We start from the raw sequence: 27,551 nt of genomic DNA, 5'->3' as shown, positions 1-27,551 counted from the left end.
GCAACTGTTTTCTCCTGCCACAGGCTTGGAAGCTTAGTATGCGCTGAGTCAGGCAGGCTGGGTGCCCACAAGCAAATGCCTGCCTGGTAATAAATGCACCTCTGTGAACAATGAGGGCCAGCAGGGAAGTCTCCCAAAAACGTTTGTGAGATGCAATCTCTGTGCAAGGCAGCATCTACTGGAAGACACAGACAGGTCTGGTGTTTCCCCGGACCCAGATAAAAGCATCTTTACATAATGATCCTAATACCAGTGGCTCCATTGTCTTTAGCATTCAGTGAGACAAGGAGAAAATACCCAGCACACAGTAGGTGATGTTCATGATGGCAAGTCCAGCCACAGTCTATTAAAGCCCGTTGTTCTCCTCACTCCCTCAAATTCCCTCCTGGTCTCCTGGTGGCATCATTCTCGGGACCACTTGGCCAACACCTCTCCCCAGCCCTTCAGCAGGTCCTAATAAACCGTGGCAATTTCAGTCTGCTTGCTCTTCAAGTTTGTGAAGTTCTCAGCGTTCGACTTTTTATTTGTTAGCCTGCAGTGTTCGGCGGGGATGAGGTTGCTCTGTTACAGGGTGAGCAGTTTCAGCTCTTCATATGTGTGTGCCATGTATTTCAGTAGTAGGTTTCTACAGGCTTTTCTGAAAGGCCTTCAAGAGCTGGTCATGCCAACCTGTACTCCCTCCTCTACCCTGCCCTCCTGCCTCTCACCCCATTTAAACCTCCCCCCTCTTCACCATTTATACCATTTCATCCAAACTCCCCTCCCAAGGATGCACATGCGGCACAAATTGGACTCGATAGGCTTAAACAGAAGAGAGGATACAGCGTTGGCAGGAGGGGAGGGGGAATCTGGGAGGAGTCAGGGAGGGGATGAATGTAAACACAACACGTGGTACGAGAGTCTCAAAAATTTGTGATGTTCCAATTTGACCTTGAGACTTTCCTCAGTTTTGCTAGCCTATGTGTGAAGAGTGTGTCTCTATTTTTCTGGAAAGTACACTCTTAAACTTGAATGCATGTTTGTTAGATCCAAATGTCTGGGATTGCCTTGTGCTCCCTGTTCCCTGTTCCTGTCTGCACCCCTCGGCTCGACTAGGGATGGGTTCAACACTTGTTCACATGTTACGCCCTCTGCTCAAGACGGCCATTTTCAGTTTGTCTTCATAAATGGCTTCCGCTCTTTGAAAGGCAGATTCCAGAATGGTCTCTTCCATCCCTGCATAGTGTGACTCTCAGTGGCCTCTGGAGTCAGAAGGTAGAATGAGACTTTAGCCAAGTCACCTAGGCGACAGCCCCAGACAAGACGCTTAGTTTACCACTTGCTAAGACATGCAGAAAGACACAACACCAGCCACACTCTAGGGGCAGTGGTTCTCAACCTGGGGGCTGCGACCCCTCTAGGGGTCAAATGACCCTTTCGCGGAGGTCACCTAAGACCATTGGAAAACACTGATATTTACATTACAATTCATAACAGAAGCAAAATTATAGTTATGAAGTTGAAACAAAAATAATTTGATGGTTGGGGGTCACTACAACATGAGGAACTAGATTAAAAGGTCACAGCATTGGAAAGGTTGGGGACCACGGCTCTAGGGGGAGTGCAGGAGTAACTGAGACAACTACCGAGCAGAGTGCTGGTACTCAGTACTCCTCAAGAGGGGTTACAGGGGCTGGAGAGATGGATCAGAGGTTAAGTGCATTGCTTGCTCTTCCAAAGGTCCTGAGTTCAATTACCATCAACCACATGGTGGCTCACAACCATCTGTAAAGGGGTTTGGTGCCCTCTTCTGGCCTACAGACATATACACACAGACAGAATATTGTATAATTAATAAATAAATAAAAAGAAAAGTCTAAGTTCTTAAAACCTTTTTAAAAAAGAGGGGTTACAGCTAAGGTTGTCACCCCTTATTTTAATGAAGGTTAGGCACTCCCTCAAGTTCTCATTTAAATGGTCCTTCTGCACATGTATTTTGTCACCTTAAATCCTTCTTATAAAAAAACTATTAGCTGCATAAATCAATTTCTTTGTTCCTATTTAAGCACGGTTTTACCCTACTATCTGAAGAAGTAGATACCTCCCCAACTCCATGTAATAGTGGAACAATGCATTTACCTCCCTGAAATAAAAGTTCAAAACGAGTCTTCAGCTCACCCATGGGACAGCTAGTGTGAGGTTCGATCATGGTAACTGACAGTGTTATTCCATACCGGTGCTCTAAGAATGATCCCGGATGAACCAGCCTCACGGAGTTCTCACATTAAATCGGACAGCGCCAGCAAGGCCTAGCCGCACTCACATTTGGTCCCTTACACAGGAGTTTTGTACCCACCCTGTCTCCTCTCTCACGCAGACGTCGTACTGACTGACGGCAGTATGGTGGTTCCTCTGTGCCCCAAAGGGTACTTTCCTTGTGGGAATCTCACCAAGTGCTTACCCCGAGCCTTTCACTGTGATGGCGTGGACGATTGCGGGAACGGTGCTGACGAGGACAGCTGTGGTGAGTCCCGCCCCCTCCTGTGCGTGTGTCCCCGCCCCCCAGAACTGCGGGTCAGTCAGTGAGTGAGGGTAATGAATTGGGAGGCACAACCTACTAACCGCTGCCATTGCGTTCAGGCGAAAGACCTGAATTTTAGGAGATGGAGCTTACTAAAGTCAAAACGACGGTCCCCAGAAAAATTGAAATGGCATTCCAAATTTTATTATTTTGTTTCTCATAACTCAGTTTGAAGAGGCTTCCTTGTGGCCAATAGCTTTGCTCAGCTTTAAGAATGTCCATAAGCCGCCTTGAGCTCACCTAGAGAATTAATTGATGGTGCAGACAGACGTTGGGTGTCAGCTATGGGTCAGGACCTCCCCATATCACTGAGACAAGGTGAGCTCAAAAGAAATAAGGTGGAAACGAGGCCCTTGAGCTCCTGCGACAACATGGACAAAGAAAACAATAGCGCTGTGCTTAGGTGACTGAGCGCATCTGGAGGGAACAGCAAACAAAGAAAGAGACAATAAGGGCAGAATCAAGGAAACGTTTTCTTTAACTAAAGTGACTTGAATTGAGAACAAAATGGAAGGAAGGAAGGAAGGAAGGAAGGGAGGGAGGGAGGGAGGGAGGGAGGGAGGGAGGGAGGGAGGGAGGGAGGGAGGGAGGGAGGGAGGGAAGGTATTCTGGAAGCATAGGAAATAAAAGCCCTGGGGCTGACTGAAATAGAGTCAAATAGCGTCAGTCAAGTCACATTCCTGCGAAAGCAATGTGACTTGAGCAGAGTCACACAAAGGGTGAAGAGGTTCCAAAGTTTATCACTCGGGCTCTCCCAGGCCAAGTGTTGAGATCACACATCTTACCTGATCTAATCTGCCTGTTTGCAGAGAGGTTGATATGTGAGGTTAGTCACAGTCAACACGGTAACTAGTCTGCCACATAAGGCCAGCTTCCTTCAGCACTGCTCCACTAGCATCTGAGTCAGGCCGCCATGTCCTGGAGGGCCAAACAGAATTCTGCAGCTTGCTGTCTTGCCCCGGTACTCGTGCACCCTTCCCTTGGATGGGCAACAACCGAGTCTACTGTACTGCAGAGCTCTCCTGCCTGTTCTCCCTTCACGCTCAGTTCAGAGGGGCGGGAGGCAGCTCAGGGGGTGGGGAATGGATGCTTAGCAGGAGGTTCAATCCAGAGCAATGAAAAACGAAAAGGGGCTCAATTCCGGTCCTCCCCCTCGAAGACAGCTGCGCAGGCATCCCCGTGGGTAAATCTCCCGCCACATTGAGTCACGTGTGTTACTTTTTCACCTCCTTGCAGATATGAGCACCCTAAGAAAAAGGCCTGGCTCACCTTTGTTGTGTTGCCCCCAGAATGTAGGCTCGTAGAGTACACAGTAGGCATTCAGTCTGGGCTCAGTTCTCTGATTGTCAGTGAACAAGCTACTCAGAGAGATTTCCTCTTTGCCACCTGGGAATCAAGGATCACTCCCGCTTCTCTACCCCCACGAGGACGCTCTGAACCCAGACTGAACAAGGCACATAGAACAGCTTATAATATCACAATAGCACCATTCAGGATATGAGAAAGGAATAGAGATAAATTTAGATATCAGGGATCATGAACTTACTTTTTGATTTGTGGGGACTTTGATGCCATTACAATGCAAATCTTACCATTTCTATAGCACATACCCAAATTAAGGAAGTTTCAAAATAGGCACGTTTTTGCAAATATGTATGTATATATTATTCATCTGCGATTTTGATAATACAAAAGGAATATCAAACAAGAATATTACAATAGCAAATGACAAATTGACCTGAAGGCATGGCAAACCAAGGCACTGTTATTTCTCTCGATAGGATTTAACACTCTTTCTTAAAAGGTATTTTGCTTTTGGCTTTATTTAAAAATAAAATCTGGCAAGGAGTGAGGTAGTCCATGCTGAGCATGTGTGAGGCCCTGGGTTCAATCCCAAGAAACAAAGCAAAACAAGGAAGGTCCAATTTTTATCAGACCTCAGTACCCCATTACACAAGGCCCTCTCATCTCCACAGGGCAGAGGGAAATTCAGAGTGCAGTTGTCTTGTGAAATCCCCAAAACTCAAGTCAAAACCTCAAAATGTCAGTGCTACTTACCAAGACATTTGTAATTACAATAAAAACAATAATTGCATTATATACATATTAGATATGTACGTCTGAAATCCTTGTGAGTAAAGGAAGCAGGAAATGCCCACAAGTGTGTGTTTAACTCTCTCTTGATATTTTTAGAATTAAAAAAAAAAAATCATTCTGTTGCTTGAGCGGGATTTCTTTTTTTTTAATTTGATTTCATGCAATTTTTATACTTTTGTTTCTGTGGTATGATGTCTGATCTCTAGACTAACCGCTGCGTATCGACCACCCCACAGGTGACACTAGTGGATGGGCGACCATATTTGGCACAGTCCATGGAAATGTCAATAAAGTGACATTGACACAGGAGTGCTGTAAGTGCTGTCGGTTCAAAGACGGTATCAGCTTGCAGAAAACGTGATTGTGACGCGTGGATTTATCCGGGAACAGCAGCCCCCCCTTATCTAAGGTTTTGCTGTCAATAGTGTCAACAAACTGCAGCCAACTGTGGTTCCAAAACAGTAAATGAACATTTTGAGGAGCTGGGACTCCAGCTTACAATAATGATGATGATGCCCTGAGACAGGCAGACCACATTCACGTGACATTGGTCATGGGATACCGCTATGATTTTTCTGTTGAGTTATTGGTTACTCTCAATCTCACTGACCGGATGTATAAATTGTACTTTTTCAGAGGCATGTAGGCACAGGAAAATCAGTAAATGCAGGATTTGGTGTTATCTCTGGTTTTTATCATCCACTGGGCGTCTTGGAATGTGTCCCCTGTGGATAAGGGGGGACTGCTGTAGTGGTTCAGTTACCTTCGTGTCAATGTATTTCACTGGTAATGATTCTCCTATCTGCCTGTGGGCCTGAGGAAAAGATGGACGAACTGGTCCATTTCCATGCATGCTCATTTCTGGTCTGGTATCACGGTATCAATCATGGGAATACAGAGATAATCAATAATGGTGACAGACAATGAGGTTCTATTTCTTTTGATTTTTTTTTTTCAACGAAGAGCTCATACTATGTTCCAGACATAGGAAGTACAATTCTGATTAAGGTGTGTCCCTAACTCACAAATAGCTCGCATGTAGCCGGAAAGACATCCTCACTAAGCCATGGTGATTCCAGGCTGCCCAGGGAGGCATGGAAGACCACGGTAAGAAATGGGGCTCTGCCAGGAATGGGGATATGCTCCCAAGCAGTGCACTGAGGCGGCTGTGAAGTCCCCGGATGGAGATAGAAGAGGTAACGGGATCCACAGGTAAACAAGGCCAGTAAGATCTGCGAGTAGCTGTCCAATGCAGGTTGCACAATGCCTTTATGTAAGTGTGCTGAGATTCTTCAAGTGTGAGCTGGGAGGCAGAGCTGAACTCAGGAGGTTGCAGTGTGCCCCTGGAGGATTTGGGGCACGCACTGTGGAGGTTGACCTCTGTATTACTAGTAGAGTTGGATGTGTGTGTGTGTGTGTGTGTGTGTGTACATATGTAGATGAATATATAGTTTGATATATGTTAGTATACATAAATTTCATTTATGTGTGTAATGTACATATATTAAATCCTGTACTGATATTGGACCTGGTTATGCACACCTTTAATTCCAGCACTCTGAGAAGCAGAAAAAGGCAATTTCTGTGAGTTCCAGGCTAATCAGGGATACATAGCGGAACCCTGTCTGAAAAACAAGCAAAGAAATAAACAACAACAAAACTCTATACTTACAGTGCACATGCAGTTGGGGCTCTCACCTAGGGGTTACACAGCTGTGTATTCAACCAACTACAGATCAGAAATAGTTTGATTAAAAGAAAACTATACATGTGCTGAACTTGTACAGAAAATCTAGTCGCTAATATTAATGTCTATTATTCTATATTGTTATATACTGTTACAATCATATAATAATATAAAAATATGTATATAGTGTAACAACTATATCATCAGCATTCATGTTATAATCAGTGTCCTGAAGCCTCTGGAGATACACTAACGGATGCAGGGGTTTGTCTGTAACAACTATACAAACACTGCACCACTTTTAGAAGGTACTTGAGCATCTGTGACTTTAGGTATCCATGAGGGCCCCGAAAGCAACCCTTATACCTGAGAAAGACTGCAGGATACACTGCAGAATACCAGTTCATAACTCATATACTTGTCCATGGATACATCATCTATAGAAATGAAATTAAGCCACATATAGTGGCTTGTACCTGTAACCCCAGCAATTGGGAATTTGAGGCAGGAGGATCCTGAGTTCAGAGCAAACCTGGGCTGTGTAGTGAGTCCACATATGAAAAGATAAAAGAAAAATTGGGGCTGAGGAGACGGTTAAGAGCATTGGCTGAGCTGGGCGGTGGTGGCGCACGCCTTTAATCCCAGCACTTGGGAGGCAGAGGCAGGCGGATCTCTGTGAGTTCGAGACCAGCCTGGTCTACAAGAGCTCGTTCCAGGACAGGCTCCAAAACCACAGAGAAACCCTGTCTCGAAAAACTAAAAAAAAAAAAAAAAAAAAAAAAAAAAAGAGCATTGGCTGTTGTTGCCGAGGGCCTGGGACTAGGAGGCCTTGGCAGCTTCATCCTTGCTAGAGGCCAAAAATACAAAAGTGTTGGGGAGCTCTGATCTCTAATCTGGCTCTTAGAGGATTCCATGGTTCCCAGAGAGACAGAATATAGCCATGAAGGCCTCTTAAGAGAAAACTCCTTCTGGTCCAGAGAATGGAGTTTCTGGCCTGGTGCAGACCTCACATCCCAGTAGACTAGGGCAATCTCCTGGCCAAGGGACCAGCCACAGGGAGGGAGCTGTCTCATACTGCTGATGGAACAGATGCAGATCTTCACCCTTGGTCCTAGGGGCCTAACTCAGGCTTCTAGAGCCAGCTGTTACTACACACAGGTGCCCCGCACTGTAGAAGTTTCTTGTTCCAAGGCAGGATAGAAGAAAGGAGACTACAGTTCACTGACTTTGAAAAAAAAATAGTGTTTAAATGAATAGGAGGGTTTGGTAAGGCTATTAAATGAGTCTTTTCTACCAAATATTAGGCAAACTGTTTTTGACAGGAAATTCAAATCTTTTTATCCATCCCACCAAGTATGCAAAAGTATTAATTCCCCCACCCCTCCCCACACACACCCTGAAAAACCTTTGTTTACACAAAAGCCCTTTAACATTCTTGAGCTAAAGTAGCTGACCCCTTCCCCGTTTCATTTTCTTTGTGCCAATTCTTTAAAAACCAGCCAATAATGAAAGACCATGAGGTCAGGAGCCCAGGCAATGGAGAAAGCCACTGTCACCTAAGGGGGGAGTAAAAGCCAGTGCACCTCCTGCCCTGTGTGCTTGGCTTGCTCTTCTTAGTGAGCTTGTTCTTCCTCGTGCACCCGCCTTGAGACACTGTTTTTAAAGTTCTCCCTGCTTGAACAACAACAACAACAACAACAATACAGAAAAAATCTAATTTAGAAATGACAAGATTAGTAAGAAACATAACTGAAAATTCTAACAGTCTTTCTAGTATATCTTGTTTGGGAGCTCGCTTCACACACAGTAGGAAATCACCAGTTATGACTTTTCTGTGTGTTTGCCTGGGCTGGGTCCTTGTTTGTGTGTTTTAGTTTTTAACACTAAAGAGAGGAAGCTCAGGATCAGGACAAAATGTTTAAAAAGCGCCCCTTCAGATGCAGAGTGCGGGGGAGAAAAGAAAGTCTTGTCTGGGACTCCATGTCTGGCTGCGACTGACTGAATTCTTAGATGGGTGGAACGGGCGGCTCCTGGTAGTTAGGTCTTGAAGACTGAGCAGGGACACTAGAGAGTCTTGCCGAGCACAAGACAGATCCACAACCAAGAGGAATCTATGGCCAAAACATCCCTGGACCAGCTGAGCAGGAAGAATGAAGATGATGCTGAGTATCACAACATCAAGTGCAGACAGACAGGGGCGATGACTCTGAGCCTAGGAAATGTCTCGGGAAGACTGAGGAGGAAGGAGATGAGGGCCTTCCTGTACCATCCACAGAAGAGGGTGGGGCATGACTGCCTTGCAAGATGGGGAGGGTGGAGAAGGGCCCACATTTCTGCCTTATTAAAGATTTATTTATTTTTATTTTTTAATGTGTGTATTTTGCCTGCATGCATGTACATGTACTGCAAGCATGCTTGGTGCCTGAGGAGGCCAGAAGGCATCAGATCCCTTATTTCTACAAATGGTCATGAGCTGCCATGTGGGTGCTGGGAACTGAACCCAGAACTTCTGCAAGAGCAGCCAGTGCTCTAACCACTGAGCCATCACTGCTTGAACCATCAGCCCCTTCATGTCCCTGCTTTAAGTGGCATGCCCAGTTTGACCACATGAAATCCTTTTATTGCCAAGTGCCTTCACTCTAGCGTATTAATACAGCCATAATAGTCTTGAGGTCAATAAACATTTACCAAGCATATTAACATTATCTCTATTGGATTGAGCCAATAATCATGCAGACCACATAATATCTTCCGAAAACATTACGTGCTGAGAACACCTCTTGCATGAACTAGGGACCCCAGTGATAACTGTGGAGGCTTTATTGCCAAAATGCAACTAAATTCACTTTAACTGTGATCCAAAAAAAGGATGGGCAATTAGAAAGAATTTATACTGACAGTTCAACACATAATAGTAAGAAGCTGGGTCTACACCATGTCACATGTATTGAATACCATCACTCAGCAGGTCAAGGCAGACGGTAATGTACTACGTAGCAAGACCCTGTGTCAAAACAGCTCACTAATCAATTACAATAATAATATAAATAAAATTAACTTTCACTTTCTTAACTGCATCAAATCAAATATCCATAGGGTCCGTGGAGAAATTAAAGATTCCATTAAAATCCTCCCCATCTTTCTCTGCTTCTCTACCACATTTCCCAAGGGCCATACGAACCAAAGTAACATCAGTAAGCATTCACTTAGCAACGGTTTCAAGCTCCTGAATTGAGTTAGTCCAGCCATCACCATGGAGATTTACTCGAACAAACGATGCTTTTCATTGAACTGACCAGAAATTCATCTTGTTTCAGTGTATGGTCTGATTTTATTTGTTTACAACTGTAGTTCCCTCCTGTTCTTTGAGATGTTAAATGTCTTTGAGGTGACTATGGAAAGAAGCTAGAAATGAGAGGAACACCCCATTGGTCTATCCTTGATTTGGAGAGAATCTTTAATTGTTTTTAATGAAGGGCTCAAGGAGTCCATTAATAGATACAAATTGTTATGTAGTTGACTAAGTAGTTGTCATAAACAAATGTGGTTGGCTTTGTTTACTTGTTTGCTTGGTTGGCTGGCTTTGGTTTTGTTTTTTTTCTGATACAATTTTTTATCTCTTCTCCCTAGTTCTCAGCCAGTATCCGCGACACTGTTCCTGTAGAGAGAATGAACTGGAATGCATGAATGCTGAGTTAAAAGCTGTACCAAAGGTTTCTAGCAATGTGACATTACTGTGAGTATGAGCTGTAGATTTGTAGCGGAACTATCACCAAAACCACAGAAAACTCTGTAGTTCCAGAGAGATAAGTTATTAATAGTAAAATAAGCAAATACTTGAAAGTACTTTTTAAAAGATTTATTTATTTGTATTTTATGTATATGAGTGGTGCCTGCATGGATGTATATACACCACATGTGTACAATACACACAGTCGTCAGAAGAGGGTGCCAGAGACCGTGAAACTAGAGTTACAGATGGTTGTGAGCTACTCTGTGGATGCTGGGAATCAAACTTGGGTCCTCTGCAAGAGCAGCCAGTGTTCTTTAGCACTGAACCATCTCTCCAGCCTCTGGAACTCCTAAAACTAGTCACCACTGAGGCTGACATGCTTCCTCTGTAGGAAAATACAATTTAAATATGATCTCCTAGATGAGCCTGGTTAATGTTTACCTCATGATGTCTGTCTGTGGCCCGGAGTGCTTGTCCTATGGCCTGAATGTGTCCTGTGATTGCTGCAGCCCTGCTGCTGAAGAAAGGAGCAGGCTTATGTCATCTCGTTTTTAAAGCTGTCAATCCTTCTAAGACCACAAGGATAGGAAGATCCACAAAGCTAGCTGTTCTACATCATGCCAACTTTCCTGAATTTTGCAGAAAGAGATTTAAGGCCAGGAATCTGTAGTCATGCCCTCATCAGGCGTGGCCAAGGTGGTTGGGATCTGGCATGGTCATGCCCCCATTGGTGGTTGATATCTTCCGTAGTCTTTGCTTTTAGTTGTTGTTATTTTTTGTTTACTTCTCCAGAGACTAAGAGAGACAGTGAAATCATCACACCCTATGTAGTCTATTATAGCAACTGGCTAAGGAGAGAGGATAGAGATCAAGAAAAGTTTGGCCTAGCCTGGGGTATGTAGTGGGACACATGAAAGCTTGTCCCAAAGTAACAAGGAAAACTGTTTTGACTTTTATTTCAGATCTCTTAAGAAAAACAAAATCCACAGTCTTCCAGTCAAAGTTTTCAGCAAGTACACAGAACTCAAAAAGATGTGAGTAACTATAAGTAGATTCGAGAGGAAATCATGGTGATGTTTTAAGGTGCTTTTGATCTGAGAACAAAACTGAATAGTTTTTATACGTGTTGCTAACTCTGGTTCTAAATTTAAGATTAGAAAGTAAAGCCCTGGAAAGGAGATTATGTTTGTACTTCATAGTTTAGAGTATGATCTCACTAAACCATCCTCAGAGTGTTGACTTGAACTTGAGATAAAATATTTCAGTATGTAGTTTCAAGTCTTTCCTTAATATTATTCGCAAATGGCATTGCAAGATCAGAGGGGCTGGATGTGCTTTCTAATTTGGAAAAAAAGTAAAATCACAGGCAAGAATAGTCATTGTGTTTAAAATGTAGAGACAGGGTACAGCCTGACTTCCAGGACAATGGGAGGAAACTAATGATGATGATGATCTTAGTATGTCTGGGGAGACAATACATCAATACACCCTAGTTATAAAATATAAATAGAATCCAGCGAGAAAGAAAGAGACCACAAGCTTCTAGCATTCAAGAGAAACAGTAACTAAGACCTGGTCATGAGAGATGTCTCTGTGGAAGCCCAGTGGTGAACCCTCCACCTCCATTCTGACACCTCAGGTGTTATGAACTATCACTTGATAGGACTCAAATGCCTTTGCTTTGCTCCTTCCTCACAAAGCAATCTCATAATCATCACTTTTTTTTTTATTTTTTGGCTTTTTGAGACAGGGTTTCTCTGGGTAACAGCCTTTGCTGTCCTGGAACTCGCACTGTAGACCAGGCTGGCCTTGAACTCACAGAGATCTACCTGTCTCTGACTCCCAAGTGCTGGGATTAAAGGTGTGTGCCACCATCCAGCATCACTTTACTTTTTAAAAAAGATTTTAATTGTTCGAGGCCAGCCTGGTCAATAAGAGCTAGTTCCAGGACAGGCTCCAAAGCTACAGAGAAACCCTGTCTCGGAAAAAAAAAAAAAAAAAAAGATTTTATTTATTTTTATTTTGTGTGTATGAGTCTTTGAATTGCCTGTATCTATGTGCACCAAATGCATGCAGTGCCCACGGAGGCCAAAAGAGGGCAACAGATCTCTTGTAACTGGAGTTACTAGTGGTTGTGAACCACACTTAGGTGCTGGGAACTGAACATGAGTCCTCTAGAAGGATAGCTAGAGCTCTTAGCCACTGCATCATCTCTCCAGCCCCTCACTAATCTACTTTATATCTTCATACTGGAGTATTTAAAGAGTCATATTGGATAGAGAATAAAAATATTTATACTGGTCAACATGATGTCTTCTATTGATATTGTGGGTAGAAAACTTACAGATTCTCAGTATATCGGCCATTTGCAGCTTGGGTGATTGTCTCCCAGTCCTTCCAAGCAGAGTTCCTCTGGGTCTCTAGAGATGCTACACCTGCCAAGAGGACCAATAATCAGTCTAACAATATCAGCAAAAGAACGCGGCACATGCTAGTTCCTTGGCAGAAATGTTTTTATGTTTTATCCTTCAACACCCAGCATAAGAGAGAAGTCTCTGGAAACACTATCGGTGATTCCATGTTCATGAAATTAAAGACAGGTACCCTCAGACAAGAAGCAAACCCCTGGAGGAAGGCTACCTCATAGAGTTGTGTGTGGACACTATCATCGCACCGGCTTTGGTCATCATCTATGAAGTCCTACCCACAGTCAGTACCTTTCTGCTCTGTCCTAGAGTGTCTGGTCAGATTGCCATTGTCACACTACACATTAGCATAGGGCATAGCTACACATTAGCCCTAGGTTTCAAGGGTCCTCTAGGGAGGAAACCAGAGCCACAAAGCTTCTATGTCTTAGGAATTCTTAAAGTCACAAGCTCCTTCCATCAATCAATGCTGTGCTTGTGCCTGCACGCATGATATCCACCAGAGAAGCAATTTAACGGCATCACAGAAAGAATGGCAAGATTTTTGTTTGACAACCTCTATTCAAATAAAGAGTCAACTTTCCGTCACTTACACAAAACACCCGAGACAATCAATTTATAAAGAGGGACGGTTTCATTTGATCCCAGTGTGGGAGGTCTTGAAGCAGGACAGATAGGCCCTATCCTGGAACCATGTGGTGAGACAAAGATCAAACCTCCTTACGAGGAAACAGATGTGAATGAGGAGGAGAGAGAATCTGGGGACCCACTCTTCTCTTAAAGGGGGAGTGCCCCCAGTGACCTGGAGACCTCCCTCTGGTCCCCATCTCTTAAAGTTTGTGTCCCTCTCAATAGCACCCAGCAAAGAGGCAAGCCTTGAACGCTTGAGCCTTCGGGGGACATTTAGGATCCAAATGCTAACAAATTCTATTGTCAGGTATCCTAGAAGTAGTAAGAATTTCTAATTAGACCACCTTAGACATGAACCAGCTGGCATGTACAAAGTTAAGGAACTCAGTTAAGACCTAGAGTTAGTGAGTAGGAGCATCACAACCAGAGGCCAGGGCTTCTGATGAGCATGGTGGTACTTAACCATCACAATGAAAACCTAGGGAGGGAGAGAGATTGGTCAGTATGGCCCAGAGCTTCCGCTGAGACAGTCTTGTCCCAGGCAGGATTCCATCCTGTGCTTTTTGTCTCCTGCTTGTGGAGACAGATGAGCAGTCAAGGAGGCATGGAGATCATTAACATGTTCAGACGGGAGCCCTGTCCTTCCTCACCCACTGCCCACATTCTTATCTGAGGTAGCCTGTAGCCAATGGAAGGAAGACTATGGAAACAGTTGCATAATTCAGCTCCCAAATCTCCTCAGGGTCCAAAAGGTAGAGACTAACTCTCCTTGCTGATACTGTGTGTTGCCCCCAGGATAGCACAGAACCTCCTGTCCACTGAGTCTCCAGTCTAGACCCCTCCAAATCCCCAGCGTAGAGTTGTGGTCATCCTGACCTGAAGGGAAAAACAATTCCTTCATCAAAATTTAATTTTAATCGCCAGATGCATGAACACTGCTCAAGGGATGTAAATTTTCTTTTTACTGTGGATCGATTCTGTTATCCTAATAATCTCTTAAAGCTCTAGGATTTTCTAAAGCCGAAGAAGAAGAAAAAGTAGTTTGAGATGACCTTTCAGAGAAATAAAATATAATTTATGGGGTTGACTCTAATGTTTTATCATCGCTGCCATGGAAACCAACAGCAATCCTCTTCTTCACTGTAACACGAACCTTATAAAAAAAATTAGGTATTTCTTCTTAATCTGAGTTCCTGTTAAAGGCAATCAGTCATAGGCAATGGAGCATAATTAAAGGTGCCTGCCGGGCTCTAAAGTACACAATGTCACATTTAAATATAGTTTATGAGCATGCGAGCCATTAAGATATTTATTTGCTTTAGTCTGGTACCTAAGTCCCTGGTGTTTCGCTTGAAAAGTCTTTGATAGCTGAAAGAACCCGGATTTGTGATCCAGGAAGCTACTCTTAGACAAGCTGTTCGGTGTGAGAGACTTTTAATGGACTCGTGTCTCGGTTTGGGATTGAAAGAGGCACCTCTTGCCAAATTGTCATGTTTCCATTCTCACATTCTCTAAATGGCTCTTCTGGAAACAGAAAGTCGACACCAAAGGAGAGGCCTTAAGTGTGGCAGTCTACACCTGAGACCTGAGACCTGAGTCTCTCCGCAACACAGCCAACAGCTAAAACTAAGACCAGGGGCTCTCCATTATTTAAGGAACTGGATTCTTAAGTCATGTTGGTGAGAGGGAGACCAGCTGCAGGCAGTGAAGGAATAAGACAGCTCCGCGGTTTAAATGCCTCTTTCCTTCGGCTTCTAATGTCAAAGCACCAAGTGGCATTCGCAGTTTGCAAGGGCACCCATCTCTTCACGAGGGAGGAAAAGCACGTGTTGCACCCTCGGATTAAAAATCATCTCAAATAAAATGGAACCGCCCTAACTTGAGTAGTGGATTTTATATTGACGAGAAACTTCCGTTGGCCTTTACTAACATCGTGTGTGCTTTTATCGTTTTCTTTTATATTGCCATCAAATTCATGATGTCCAGACAATTCCTCTGAGGTTCAGAGACTGCTCTGTGTCCGTCTGTCCTATTCAGAGTGGGGTCATAAGCCCAGAGAGGGATTTCTGCTGCATGTGTCTCCCCGCAGACATAGTGCAAGAAGCACGCGGGCCTTGGGGTCCGCGGGAGGGGTTAGGACTCAGGGGTTCGCACCTCCTTTCAGGTTTCCTTTGCAGTGCTGGGATTGGTGCTTTGTAGGTGGGCACAGGTGAGATTCGAGTGCCCTGGATCAGCACCGGTTTCTGCCGTGGGGGTGCGCATGCGCATGGACGCGTGCTTGATTTTGTCCTGAGAATGGCTAATAAGCTAGAAGCTGATCTTGGCTTTTCATCCTGCTGCCCTGAGGCGCAACGACGTTCAGTTCTTGTCATTTTTGTAACACACTCTTGGTGGTAAGGAAAGGTTGGTGGCTTAGTCAGGTTTCTATTGTGAAGAGACACCATAACCACAACAACGCTTATAACTGGGGGGGGGGGGCGCGGGGGGCGCTCGCTTACAGTTTTAGAGGTTTAGTCCATTATCACCGTGGCAGGAGCATGGCGGTGTGCAGGTAAACATGGTGCTGGTTACATCTTGATCAGAAGGCAACAGGAAGTGTCTGACACTTGAGCGAAGCTTAGGCAAAAGAGACCTCAAAGCCCACCCCCACAGTGACACACTTCCTTCAACAAGGCCACACCTCCCAACAGTACCATTCCTTATGAGCTTCTGGGGGCTAATTGCATTCAAACTGTCGCAGTTGGGAAGCTCTGACAGGGAATAATTGCAGTGCAGCAGAATAAAATGTAAAGTCTAGTTAGACACCAAATGCATGCATGTTCTGCCAAAGGTTTTACAGTAGGACACCGTAACAATTAGCACAGCCCTTGGGTAATGTTGTAAGCATTGATTCAGATGGAAATAAGAGACATCAAAGCCACAAATACTGTAGGGTTGGCCACGTAGTTCAGTAGTAAAGCACTTGCCTGGCCTGCACAAGGCCCTGGGTTCAATCCTCAGCATGGTATGTGCTTGCACACACACACACACACTGTAAAAAAATAAAACTCACTTACATAGTAGTCACTGCTATAGTATGGCTGTTTCCTGCCGCAGTCGGCCTTAAGGAAGACGGATTCAGGGCTAACTTCCTATTGCATGTTGAGAATCATAAGGAAGTATGTGTTCTTTCCATAGTTTTGTGACTCATAGGCCTGAAAGCTGACATAGCATGGCAGCTGCAGTTTGGCAGTGGCTGGGACCCTGAGCACCTCGCTGACGTATTTGCTTCTTGCTTGACATGGAAAAGACTCAAAGGGCCCCTCCTTTGGGCGTGAGAACACGATGAAGATAACTGAGGACCGAAAGGCTCAGCTTGGAGCTGAGACATACAGTGGAGGGACTGGTTGGTCTCCAGGGCCAGCAACTACTACCAGCTAGAAAGGGGGGCTGCTGGAGATCCCGACGGAATAAAAGAAGACTAGGTGCCCCCTCCCACACACACAGAGAGACACACACATGCACACGCACGCACACACACACACATCACTATGCATCAGTGGTCCAGAACACAGATGGCCACCCCGCTTTGCATGCCTTGTCTTGCTTTGTAGCCACCGTGCCTCCTGGCAACATAAGAACAAAACTGTGCTTTATGATCCAATTTTACCCTCTGCCTTCAGGCAGAAAGCGGGGAAAAGATCATTACATAGCCATCTATGCTGAAAGCCTGTATACCGCAAGCCCATGACTTTCCTGTCTTGTCCCTACAGATACCTCCAGTACAACTGCATCACACACATATCCAGGAAAGCATTTTCTGGATTATATAATCTACAAATCCTGTGAGTAACTCCTTCATAAGTATCTTATGGGTATCATTCGAAGAAAAGGCTACAAAGGCAGACTCAGCAATGGGAGTGGGGAAATGGAAGATCTCTTAAATCTATAATTCTCATATTGGGGCTGAGAATGTAGCTCACAACATTTGCCTAACGCGTGAGATGAAAGGCCAGGTTTGATCTCCTTTACCACAAAAAGGGACCTAAATTTCTCATTGCACAAGAAACTATCCAAAGTTTCCATCTTTAATATTGCCTTCTTGCTGTTGGTCACTTCCACAGCATCTCAGTATTTTACCCTTCCCCCATAGCGCATTGAATATATACTTCTTAAAATAGTAGCATACCAAGAATGTGACCAAAAAAGGACATAAGTAAGAATTACTCTACATATTTGGTTGCTTTTCTTTCTACTCCCACCGAATGTAGGGTCCACCAATATTGTTCTTGGCCACATTGCTTGCCCTGGTCATAGTGTGACCCAGCCGGGCTTGTGGTTACGGGCACCTCCTGGTCCCTCTGGCCTCTGCTTCGACTCCTTCGGAACGTGCTTGTAACAGCAGATACCCAGACCTCAGGATCGAATCGGTCTAACTGTACGTGGCTGACTGTGGTGTGGCGTTTTCCTAATGACCTCACCCATACTGTTTTCAGATATCTCAGCCATAACTGCATTGCAGCTCTCAGGCCTGGAGTATTCAAAGACTTGCATCAGCTCTCTTGGCTGTAAGTATCTTGGCTCTTCTCTCTCCTACAAACGCTCCTAGTTTTAATGATTTACCACAATGTTTGGATAGTTTCCAGGCTGGGATGTCTCTGGTTTCTTCTGTTTCTGACTCACATGTAATCTGACGTATTTTGCCCAAGGAATTCAGACCTGAGTGGGGCAGGTGATGGTTGTGTGGAAAAATAGATCTCTCCATGTTCTTACAGGGGAGCCTCAGCACCCCACGGCAGCCCTGCCAAGTCAGGCAGCCATCCAATGTCACCAAGAACGGAAAGTCCTTGACCCCAGTGCTATGGACATCTTGACTTCTGTAATTCTTTGCTCGAAGCAGAGAAGACAGTGTGTTCCATGCATGGCAGGAGGCCTCCTCTCATTCGAGGCCAGCAATGCAACTCCTCTCTAAGTTGTGACAACAGAAAACTATCTCCAGGCATTGCCAGGTGTCCCCGGAAGGGGAGACCCGCCCTCTGTTAGAAACCTCTGAGTTAGGAAGCGAGAAGTCCAGGGCTTGCTCTGGTCCCCAGGACATTCAGAGAAAGGTTGGAGAATCTAGCAACACCTGCCATTTTTCCACGTCTCCTCTGAGCCAACAGCTCCATCTCCAGTCATCTCTCACCAGTCACAGTAAGCAGAGTCATAGAAGGCTCTGTGTTTGTTGTCTGCAGGTTGACGTGGCTCCTGGAAAGTCAGGGGCTTCAGCTCCCTCTAGACCTAGTGTGAACCTGGTCCCTAATCCTAGTGCTGCGGTCGACTTCCTTATCATGCCAGGCCTTGGTCTTAGTGGCTCCTTCTTTACAAGGACTGTTTTGAGCATCGTCACACAATGAACGTGAAGTACTCCTGTCACATAGTAGGTGCTCTTGTGGCTCTGCTCCCAGTTCTACATGCCATAGACTTCTGAGAGTACAAGGTGGTACCTGGTCCCTAAGGCAGATATCTCCCTTTGCCTCGATACATAGTTTCAAATAGTGATTGTTGACTGTATGGCATGCTTTCTCCTCCTCCCTCAAGGCTCCTTACAAATGTGCTCCTGCCCTTTTGTTCATTTGCACAGACCTTCTAGAACTCATAATTTCATCACAAGATTAAAGAACTTGTGATTTCAGGGCTGGAGAAATGGCTCAGTGACCAAGGGCACTGGAACTAGGATCAGTTTCCAGCGTCCACATGGTTGCTCACAAATCTGTAGCTCCATTTCCAGGGGATTTGGTCACCACTTCCAGCTTCTGTGGGCACCAGGCATGCGTATAATGTACAGACTATGCATCCAGGAAAAACACACAAACACGTAAAACAAAAACCCGTTTTAAAAACTGTGACTTTCTGGGAATTGTATTGCCATTTACTACACGGTGGGCGTTTGTTAAAGGACCACACCTGCTTGATGGTTCTGTCTTAATGTTATTGCACTCTTCCTCAGAAAACAGATTCCCATTGGAAGGAAAGAAAGAAAAAATGAGGAAAGGAGGGGCAAAGCCTGTGCAATCTCAAGCCAGACAAAATATCCCAGCATGGAGGGGGGACTTCCTGGTAATCAATAGCTCTTATGAGAGGGAGAACTGGTTTTCTTTAGGGGTGTGGCTGTGGGCAGGTTCACCACGCCCTGCTGGGTAGTCCCACACCAGAGGGTGTACAGGCAGTACATACTGGACTAGAATAGAGTTTGGGTAGGTACGGAAGGGAGAGGTGAATCTGGGGAAGGTTGGAGAAGGGGGAGGAATATAATCAAAATACACTGTATGAAATTCATAATAATTTAATACAAACTTTTTTTTTGATTTTCGAGACAGGGTTTCTCCGTAGCTTTTGGTTCCTGTCCTGGAACTAGCTCTTGTAGACCAGGCTGGCCTCGAACTCACAGAGATCCGCCTGCCTCTGCCTCCCGAGTGCTGGGATTAAAGGCGTGCGCCACCACTGCCCAGCTAATACAAACATTTTTAAGTAAAAGAAAAAATTCATGGTGTTTTCATAAATAGAAAAATTAGCACATGATAAAGATAACCCATCTAACCAGTCATTAAGAGAGTGCATCTTCTAATTTTCCTAACTGATATATAAAAACATGGAAGTTGTTCACAGTAGCAGGTACTGTGTGATGTTCCAACATATGCAAACACTGGGAGATGTTTAAATCTGGTTCAACACATTGGCTTCTTCAATTACGTGTTATTTCTTCTCTGTGATGAAGACATGAGATTCCCTTCTAGCTTCTAGAAGGGAATAGTTCACAGCTGTTATGCTATTCGAGGGCGAGTGTGCGAATCCCCTTCCATTCAGCCGACCAGCAGGCAGGGTGCTTGTGGAGGCCATTTCATCCAGTCAGGGCTCCTCAGGCAAGTGCAGAGAGAAATCCATTCCAACTGGGTAAGCACTACAAGAAGAGCTTCAGGAACTTGGAGAAAACAGTGCCCTCTCCCTCTTCGAATGAGGGCAAAGGCACCGGTGCCCCATGAGGAAGGAGTGGGCCAGGCGATGCGAGAGGCAGGTTTCTTGTGGTCCTTTAATATTTTCCCTGGGTCTAGTTCAGGAATGTCTCTAACATTGGAAACATTTTGATGTGTCTTGTCAGAATTTTAGACAACAATCCAATCAGCAGAGTCTCGCAGAGGTCCTTTACTGGATTAAGCTCCTTGTTCTTCTTGTAAGTATCCATCTCTCTTTCGGCACCCTTGCCCTTGAGAAAATGCGTCAGAAAACATCAAGCCCGTCTTTGCTGAACTTCAGTTGCTAAGTCAAAGTTAACAACTGAACCGATTGTAGTCACTGTTGCTAAGCCAAAGGCAACAGCTGGACCAATTGTAGTTACTGTTGCTATGTCAAAGGCAACAGCTGGACCGATTGTGCTATGTAGCCTAAGCTTCCTGCTCGGTGCTGTTTACCTCCTGTCCCTTCCTAAAGCACAGAGTCATGTTTCTATGAGCACTGGTTCATCAAGGAGTTGTTTCTGTTTCCCAGCATCCTAGCTAAACTGTGTAATAGAATCTCACAGGAGCAAAGTCCAACTCCATTTTAAAGAGATTTATTTTTATTTCTTTGTGTATGAGTATTTTTGCCTGCCCATTTGTCTGCGCACCATGTTCATGCAGTGCCCATAGAGGCCAGATGATGGCATTAGATCCCTTGGAACTAGAGTTACAGGTGGTTGCTAGCTGCCACATTGATGATGGCAACTGAACCAGGGCCTTCTGAAAGAGCAGTCAGTGCTCTTAACCACTGAGCCATCTTTCCAGCCTCCAGCTCCATTCTCACTAAAGGAAATCTGCTTTCTCCCAGAGATAACCAATGAAAATTCCAAATCTGGGCCCTACTGGCAAGTGTTTTCATAGCTGTGCTTCCAAAATCCTAGGATGACAGGCAAGGGGTTGCTGTGTTCCTTTACACTGGGTGACGTGACATCATGCCTGGTCCACTTATCAAAGGGACTACAGCATCATAAATTAATCATGGATCTTAGCATGCTCATGAACTGTTTGCTCTTGATAATTCCCCTTCCTGTCATATCTTAGATTTAATGCAGTTTTCAGTATGTTTTTTTCCATGCTATAAATGATTAATGCATCCCTGAGAAAACATCTTGAGAACCTAATGGTGCTGGAAATCATTACAAGCTTGCAGTACACAAGGAAAACGATCATGCACTTCACAGTTACTGTCTGCTTCTTGCTTTAGTTTTACCTCATAAAATTAAACTGAGCAATAACTTGCTTTTGGATGTACGCTGTACACGCACGCCAAAGACTGGCGGCACCCGGCCCTTAGGCCTTGCCACACACACACACTTAAAGCACTGTTTGGAAGGCACACTTACATACCAAGTCTTCATCCTGAAATAGAAATTACAGAAGACAATTTTCAAAATGGTCAAAGAGAAAAACTACTCTCTTCGATGTGGCTTAATCATTTTGTATCTAACTGTTGTTTTCTCTGTGCGGAGGTCCATGGTGAGTAACCAGCTAGAGGGCCTTCCTGAACGTCTGTGTGCCCAGATGCCTCAACTCAACTGGATGTGAGTATTCGTTAGGGATTGAACTTGTTGGATGCTAGGATTAAGGAGGTAGCCACAAATTGAGTTCATAATTATCTTTAAAATCTATCTAAGATGTCTCTACCAAATCCAAATCTATTGTTACTTCCTGTTTTTAAAGACCTTGTAGGGAGAGGGGAGGGGAGGAGAGGATCAGGTGGGTGTGCTCAAAGTACATTAGACACTTGCATGAAAATGACCTTACACAATTTTGTGAGATAAAATGATAAAAATACCTTTTGAGAACAGCCAGAACACAGCACTTGGGAGGCTGAGGCAGGAGGATTGAGAATTTAAGCCAAGCCTGGGTTACATAGTGAGTTCTCTGACTCAAAAGAAATAAAATAAAATAAAAAAACAAACAAAAAAAAACAACAAAAAAAAAGAGGACTGATGGGATGGCTCAGTGGTTAAGAGCACTGGCTGCTCTTCCAGACGTCATGGGTTCAAATCCCAGCAGTTCATAACCACCCATAACTCCAGTTCCAGAAGATTGGATGCCCTATTCTGTCCTCCGCAGGCACTGGACACATGCTATACAGGCAAGACACTCCTACATGTTACATAAAAATACACGAATCTTTGAAAACTAAAATAAACAAGAAAGTCCTTGGAGTGTCCCCAGACGTGTAAGGTGGCGCTCAGCCGTCTCCCGCCAACCTCATCGCAACTCCTCCCCTGACATTGCAATTTTCTGGTCTTTCTTTTAACACCCAGCCTAGTCCCCTGAGTCCACTTTAACTTAGTTTGTTCCTCTTACTTGGTCCAACCAAACTGACAAACAACAACCAGTGCTGAGAAGGGACATTTCAAAGTCACTGCATGTGTATGATGCAAAAGGGCTTCCTATTATTCCTTATTAGTAATTCTGTTTATTATCCCTTAAGCATTTCTCTCGGCATTGTCCATCCCTTGCCCGTCTGCTCTTTCTAACCCCGCTTCCTCCACATGCCCTTCTGTCTAGATGTGGTAAACCCCTATTCTACACCCATCTCTAGGCTCATGAGCTTCTTGAAGCTGGGAAAGTCTTTCTCCCACATCCCTTCCAATGTCCACTGAAGCATCAAATCCAGGATGCTTTCTCCACACACTGTCCAGCTTCCATGGATGCCTGTGCATTTCCACAGCCCCTCAAAGGGATCTACCATGCCCCATCAGGTCCGAGACCATGACCACCACATGACAGGTGATCAGTAAACCCTCAGTACATAGATGCACTAAGCCACTCCCACTCTTTCTTGCCTTGTCACTACTACCTGCTGAGGAGGGTCATGATGCCGCCACCACCCACTATTCCCTGCCAGATACACCTCTCTGATTTCTACAGCAACCCAAGCTTGTCATGATCATCAAAAACATACATCACTGCCACAGCTCTTCTCGTGTCAAATAGGCGACTGGGTCCCTGTCAATCAAAAGAATGTCAGTATCTCAGCTTTCCCAGTCTCTGAACTATGAGGTGGGATTGTGTTGATTTGCTGACTCTCATTTCCATGTGCTTATTTCTACATCTCTCACCAAGAGGACTCTAAGAAATAGAGGTTTCATGTAAGTGTGCCACTATTAAAAACCACAGAAATGATTATCTGAAAACCATGAGAATAAAACTCATCAAAAATTAGTCACAGGCTTTAGTAGCTCACACCTGCAGTCCATCACTCCGGAAGCAAGAGGCAGAAGGATCAGGAGTTCAAGGCCCTCCTCAGCTGTCCAGAGAGCTCAAGGCCAGGGAGCAACATGAGGGTGCTAGAAGGGTCCAATCTAGTACCACTACGTGTAAGGTGGAAAAGGAGGAGATCGGGAGATCAAAGCCAATCTCAAGTCCAGAGAGGCTGAGGCCAACGTGAGCTCCTTGAGACCTAGTGTCAAAAAAGCATAGGAATTGAACACACATGAGAGAGAGAGAGAGAGAGAGAGAGAGAGAGAGAGAGAGAGAGAGATTAGAAACATTAGTAAAAATGCCTGCTTTTTCTCATCCCTGCCTCATCATACTGCTAAAAGAATTCCAGAAGGTTCCTGAGGGCATTTCCAGAGCATGTAGGATGGCAGAGTGCCAAGGATCCAGCTGGTAGGAAGGAGTCTCCCTGCTCATGATCTTCAGAGTTCTAAGGACATTTCTGAGCAGCTCAAAGAGTAGGGCATGCTAAGAGGAGCTTCCGATCCAGCAGGTTTTGTATGGAGTCTGGGAGTCTACACTTCTAGAAAGTTCCCCTGGCTCAGGGGTCAGTCAGGTCCTGCCATACTTGGAGTTGTGTTACAGAGGCATTAGCATTCCCGGGCCAGTGTAGAAAGAAAACTTTGATATGACAGACCAAGACTTATGTCCTAAGGTTGGTGAACAGTCTGTGCAAGACAACTTTAGCCTGAGTTTTCTCTTTACCCAAACATTGACTGTCATGGGGAGGGAAGTGGACCATGGTCCGGATTGTCTGGGTTTCAGAAAGATCTGACTGGGAAGGGCTCTTCTGCCACACACTAGCTGTACAACAAGTTGTAAACTAAATCTCTGAGTATCCTAGATGCCTGCCCCACCTGTTGATTGGGTGATAATGATGCTAACCCTGACGGACACAGTGGTAGACATGCAGGGAAATAGCAGCCTAGGGGATGGGAGTGGATGGAATGGGGCCAAGGCTACACCGTCTTAATCTTTTGTGTGGCCGGGGGAAAACACTGCCACCACAGCCTCTGAGAAAAGAGTTTGCCGGGCGATGGTGGCGCACGCCTTTAATCCCAGCACTTGGGAGGCAGAGGCAGGTGGATCTCTGTGAGTTCGAGACCAGCCTGGTCTACAAGAGCTAGTTCCAGGACAGGCTCCAAAACCACAGAGAAACCCTGTCTCGAAAAACCCAAAAAAAAAAAAAAAAAAAAAAAAAAGAGTTTACTGCGTTCTTACATTTCCAGAGGGTTGGCCTCTGTGATGCCAGTGAGGAGGTAGCAGGCAGCAGGGACCAGAGCAGCGGCTCAGTCCTCCCTCACATCTGGAGCCACAAACAGGAAGAAGAGGACACATCCTAAGTGACTAGTTTTTGAAGCCTCGATGCCCAACCCCCGTGACATACTTCCTTCACCAAGACCATATCTCCAAACCCTCCCCAAGCAGCCACCAACTGGTACCAAGTAGTCACATGACTGAGAGTTACTAAAGCGCCACCTATAGCCAACAGCATAGTGTCCAGCCCAGACGGACTCGCCCATCCCAAATAATTAGCTGCTCTTCCCTTTGTTGCTCTTCTTAATTACGTTTTAGCACCGGTTGGGAAAAAGGAAACAATATTAATTATAGAAATCCCACAAAAATTAAGAAAGATATATGACAAAAAAAAAAGAATGAAGGAAAGATAAAATTCAGAACTATTCTGTCAACAGCAAGCATCCCTTGCAGCTGGTTTATACAAAGGTGTTTGAAGTGTTTTCCCTCCGTGGCTTTCAGGGATCTGGCAAACAATGAAATAAAGTACCTAACGAACTCCACCTTCCTGACGTGCGACTCACTCACGGTTCTGTAAGTACGAGACAGCCCTGTCGATGGGGAAGTCAAGGAAATTCTGGCCATGGATTCCAAAGTACTATTTTGTTTCCAGCCTTGATGTGAAGGTTCACTAGTGGAAAGGGGGAGGGTGATGTATTTATTTACCGTGAAATGAAATCCTTTTCATAAAAGTGGCTAGACTCATCGAGCTAGGTCTTACACACACACACACACACACACACACACACACAAAGGAAGAAAGTGGGAGCACTCTCACGCATTTCAATTGGCCAAAGATTCTGACTGACGTTTCTGATTACTGATTGTGTCTGTCCTGGGGGCGGGAAGGGCAGATGAATTGACCAATTGGCACATTTGCTTTGGCAAGATAAGAAACACAACTAGTTTATGTGGATGTTGTAATTGCAGTTTTATGAAGATGGTAAGCACACAGCAATGCTTGCTGATTAAACGAGTGGCTAGAGAAAAACACAGGGGACAGAATTTAAAAAGAGACACTTATAAAAATTATCAGAAAACAAAGAAAATGTGACTTCACAGACCACACTCGGGTGTCTGGAAGCGTACCCAGCAGTGCTTCCTAAGGGACATGGGTATGACTTTCCTCAGGGGGGAAAGTCTTGCCTGGCTCGGGCTCCCACTGAGCCCTCAAAGGGAGCTTATTAAAAGGCACCTGGAGCAGTGACATCTCCCCGCTGGAAATGATTGTGACTGAGATAGAAACCCCCAGTGCTAACTCTCACCATGTTTTACAGGTTTCTGCCTAGAAATCAAATTGGATTTGTTCCAAACAAGACATTTTCTTCATTAAAAAATTTAGGAGAACTGTAAGTAGCATAGTCTCCGGGGAAGAATATAGTTGCTCTCTTCTGAGACCACTAATCTGAAGGATGAGGGAGATTGTCTCTCCTCTTGGAGCAATCAAGCTTCTGTAGACTAGTAGATATTCAAAACCAAGTAAGGAAACCCTCGTGGTCCTGAAGTCATTAAAATCATTCGCTGGGATTGACAAGGAGGCAGCCTGTTCTACTGTCTCTGCCTGTTTCCCTTGGGTCAGTTTCGTGTGTACGTGTGTTGGGCGCTGGGTGAGCCTGTTAAACCCGTGGCTGGAATTTCACTAATAGTTGGTGTGGCTAACTCTCAATGGATGCGGGATGAAGCAGGGCGTAATTGATGTGTTGTAAGCTGATTATATCCAGCCAGAGGGATGACTGCTCTTAGTGTCCCCAAGAGATCATGACTTCTACAGCTGAGGCCAGGAAGACAGGTCTACAATGAGGAAAAGTTTTCAGACACCTCACATAGCTCTCTGTCCAAATACATGTTTTATAACTTTAAGACTTTGGAAAACATCTGTTTTGCCCTGAATTCATTGCTGCTCACATAACGGAATCACTGGAAGTGAAAATTAAATCTGTGGTATGGCACACCACGGCAAGTAGGATGAAGGACCCATCCTGCTGGTGGGGACGTTAAAAGGGCCACTGATGTCTTAAGCAACCCTCCTCCAATTTTTATGCCAGGCTCTGGAGGACTAAGGCGAATAACTCAATAAGGGTATTTTTAAATAATTATAATAATTCCATAAATTAATGGGTATCATAAATAAAATCCAAAAATGTATAGACAATGCTCCATTCTCGAACTAAAAGTTATTTTGTGACAAACTGCTGCAGACGACTCATTCAGAACTGAGTCTCTTGGGGACTCACTCCTGTTCCTGTCTGGTGAAAGAATATGGATGTGGTTACAGAAACTGGAGGTAGATGCCCTGGATGGTGAGGGCTTATAGTGTGTATGTGTGTGGTGTATGTTGCATGCATGTGTGGTACACATGTGTCTGCGTGTGTGTGTATGGTGTGTGTGTGCATGTGGTGTGTATGTGTGTGTGCATGTCTGATGTGTGTGTATGGTGTGCATATGTGTGTGGTGTGTGTGGTATGTGCATGTGTGGGGTGCATTGTGGTATGTATGCACATGTGGTATGTGGTGTGTGTGGTGTGTGTGTGTGGTGTGTGTGGTATGTATGTGTATGATGTATATGTGTCTGTGTAGGGGGTATGGTGTGTGTGGTGTGTGTGTGCATGGTATGTGTGTGCATGTATGTGTATGTGTGTATGGTGTGTGTGCATGTGGTGTGTGTGGTATGTATGTGTATGATGTATATGTGTCTGTGGTGTGTGTGTAGGGGGTATGGTGTGTGTGGTGTGTGTGTGGTGTGTGCATGTGTGCTGTGTATGATGTGTGATGTATATGTGGCCTGTGTATTGTGTTCATTTGGTGTGTATGTACATATGTGGAGTGTGTGTGTGTGTGTGTGCATGCGTGAGTGCGCGCGCGTGTGTGTGTGTGT

The 27,551-nt window shown here is 44.8% G+C and overlaps 1 protein-coding gene across 1 annotated transcript in view; it reads left to right on the top strand.

Annotated features, from left to right (window-relative positions):
• Nucleotides 1-27,551, top strand: part of Rxfp2 (relaxin family peptide receptor 2) — a 55,299-nt gene that overhangs the window by 13,444 nt on the left and 14,304 nt on the right. Inside the window, exons 3-12 of the mRNA XM_057764697.1 lie at nt 2,357-2,503; nt 4,894-4,971; nt 9,975-10,080; nt 11,040-11,111; nt 16,886-16,957; nt 17,609-17,680; nt 20,251-20,322; nt 21,616-21,687; nt 25,139-25,210; nt 25,954-26,025. Coding sequence (XP_057620680.1) covers nt 2,357-2,503; nt 4,894-4,971; nt 9,975-10,080; nt 11,040-11,111; nt 16,886-16,957; nt 17,609-17,680; nt 20,251-20,322; nt 21,616-21,687; nt 25,139-25,210; nt 25,954-26,025 — 835 coding nt within the window. The remainder of the gene's footprint in view (nt 1-2,356; nt 2,504-4,893; nt 4,972-9,974; nt 10,081-11,039; nt 11,112-16,885; nt 16,958-17,608; nt 17,681-20,250; nt 20,323-21,615; nt 21,688-25,138; nt 25,211-25,953; nt 26,026-27,551) is intronic.

This window comes from Chionomys nivalis, chromosome 3 (genome assembly GCF_950005125.1).
Source record: "Chionomys nivalis chromosome 3, mChiNiv1.1, whole genome shotgun sequence".
Classification (NCBI taxonomy): Eukaryota; Metazoa; Chordata; class Mammalia; order Rodentia; family Cricetidae; genus Chionomys; species Chionomys nivalis.
This window is presented reverse-complemented; position numbering and strand designations above follow the sequence as displayed.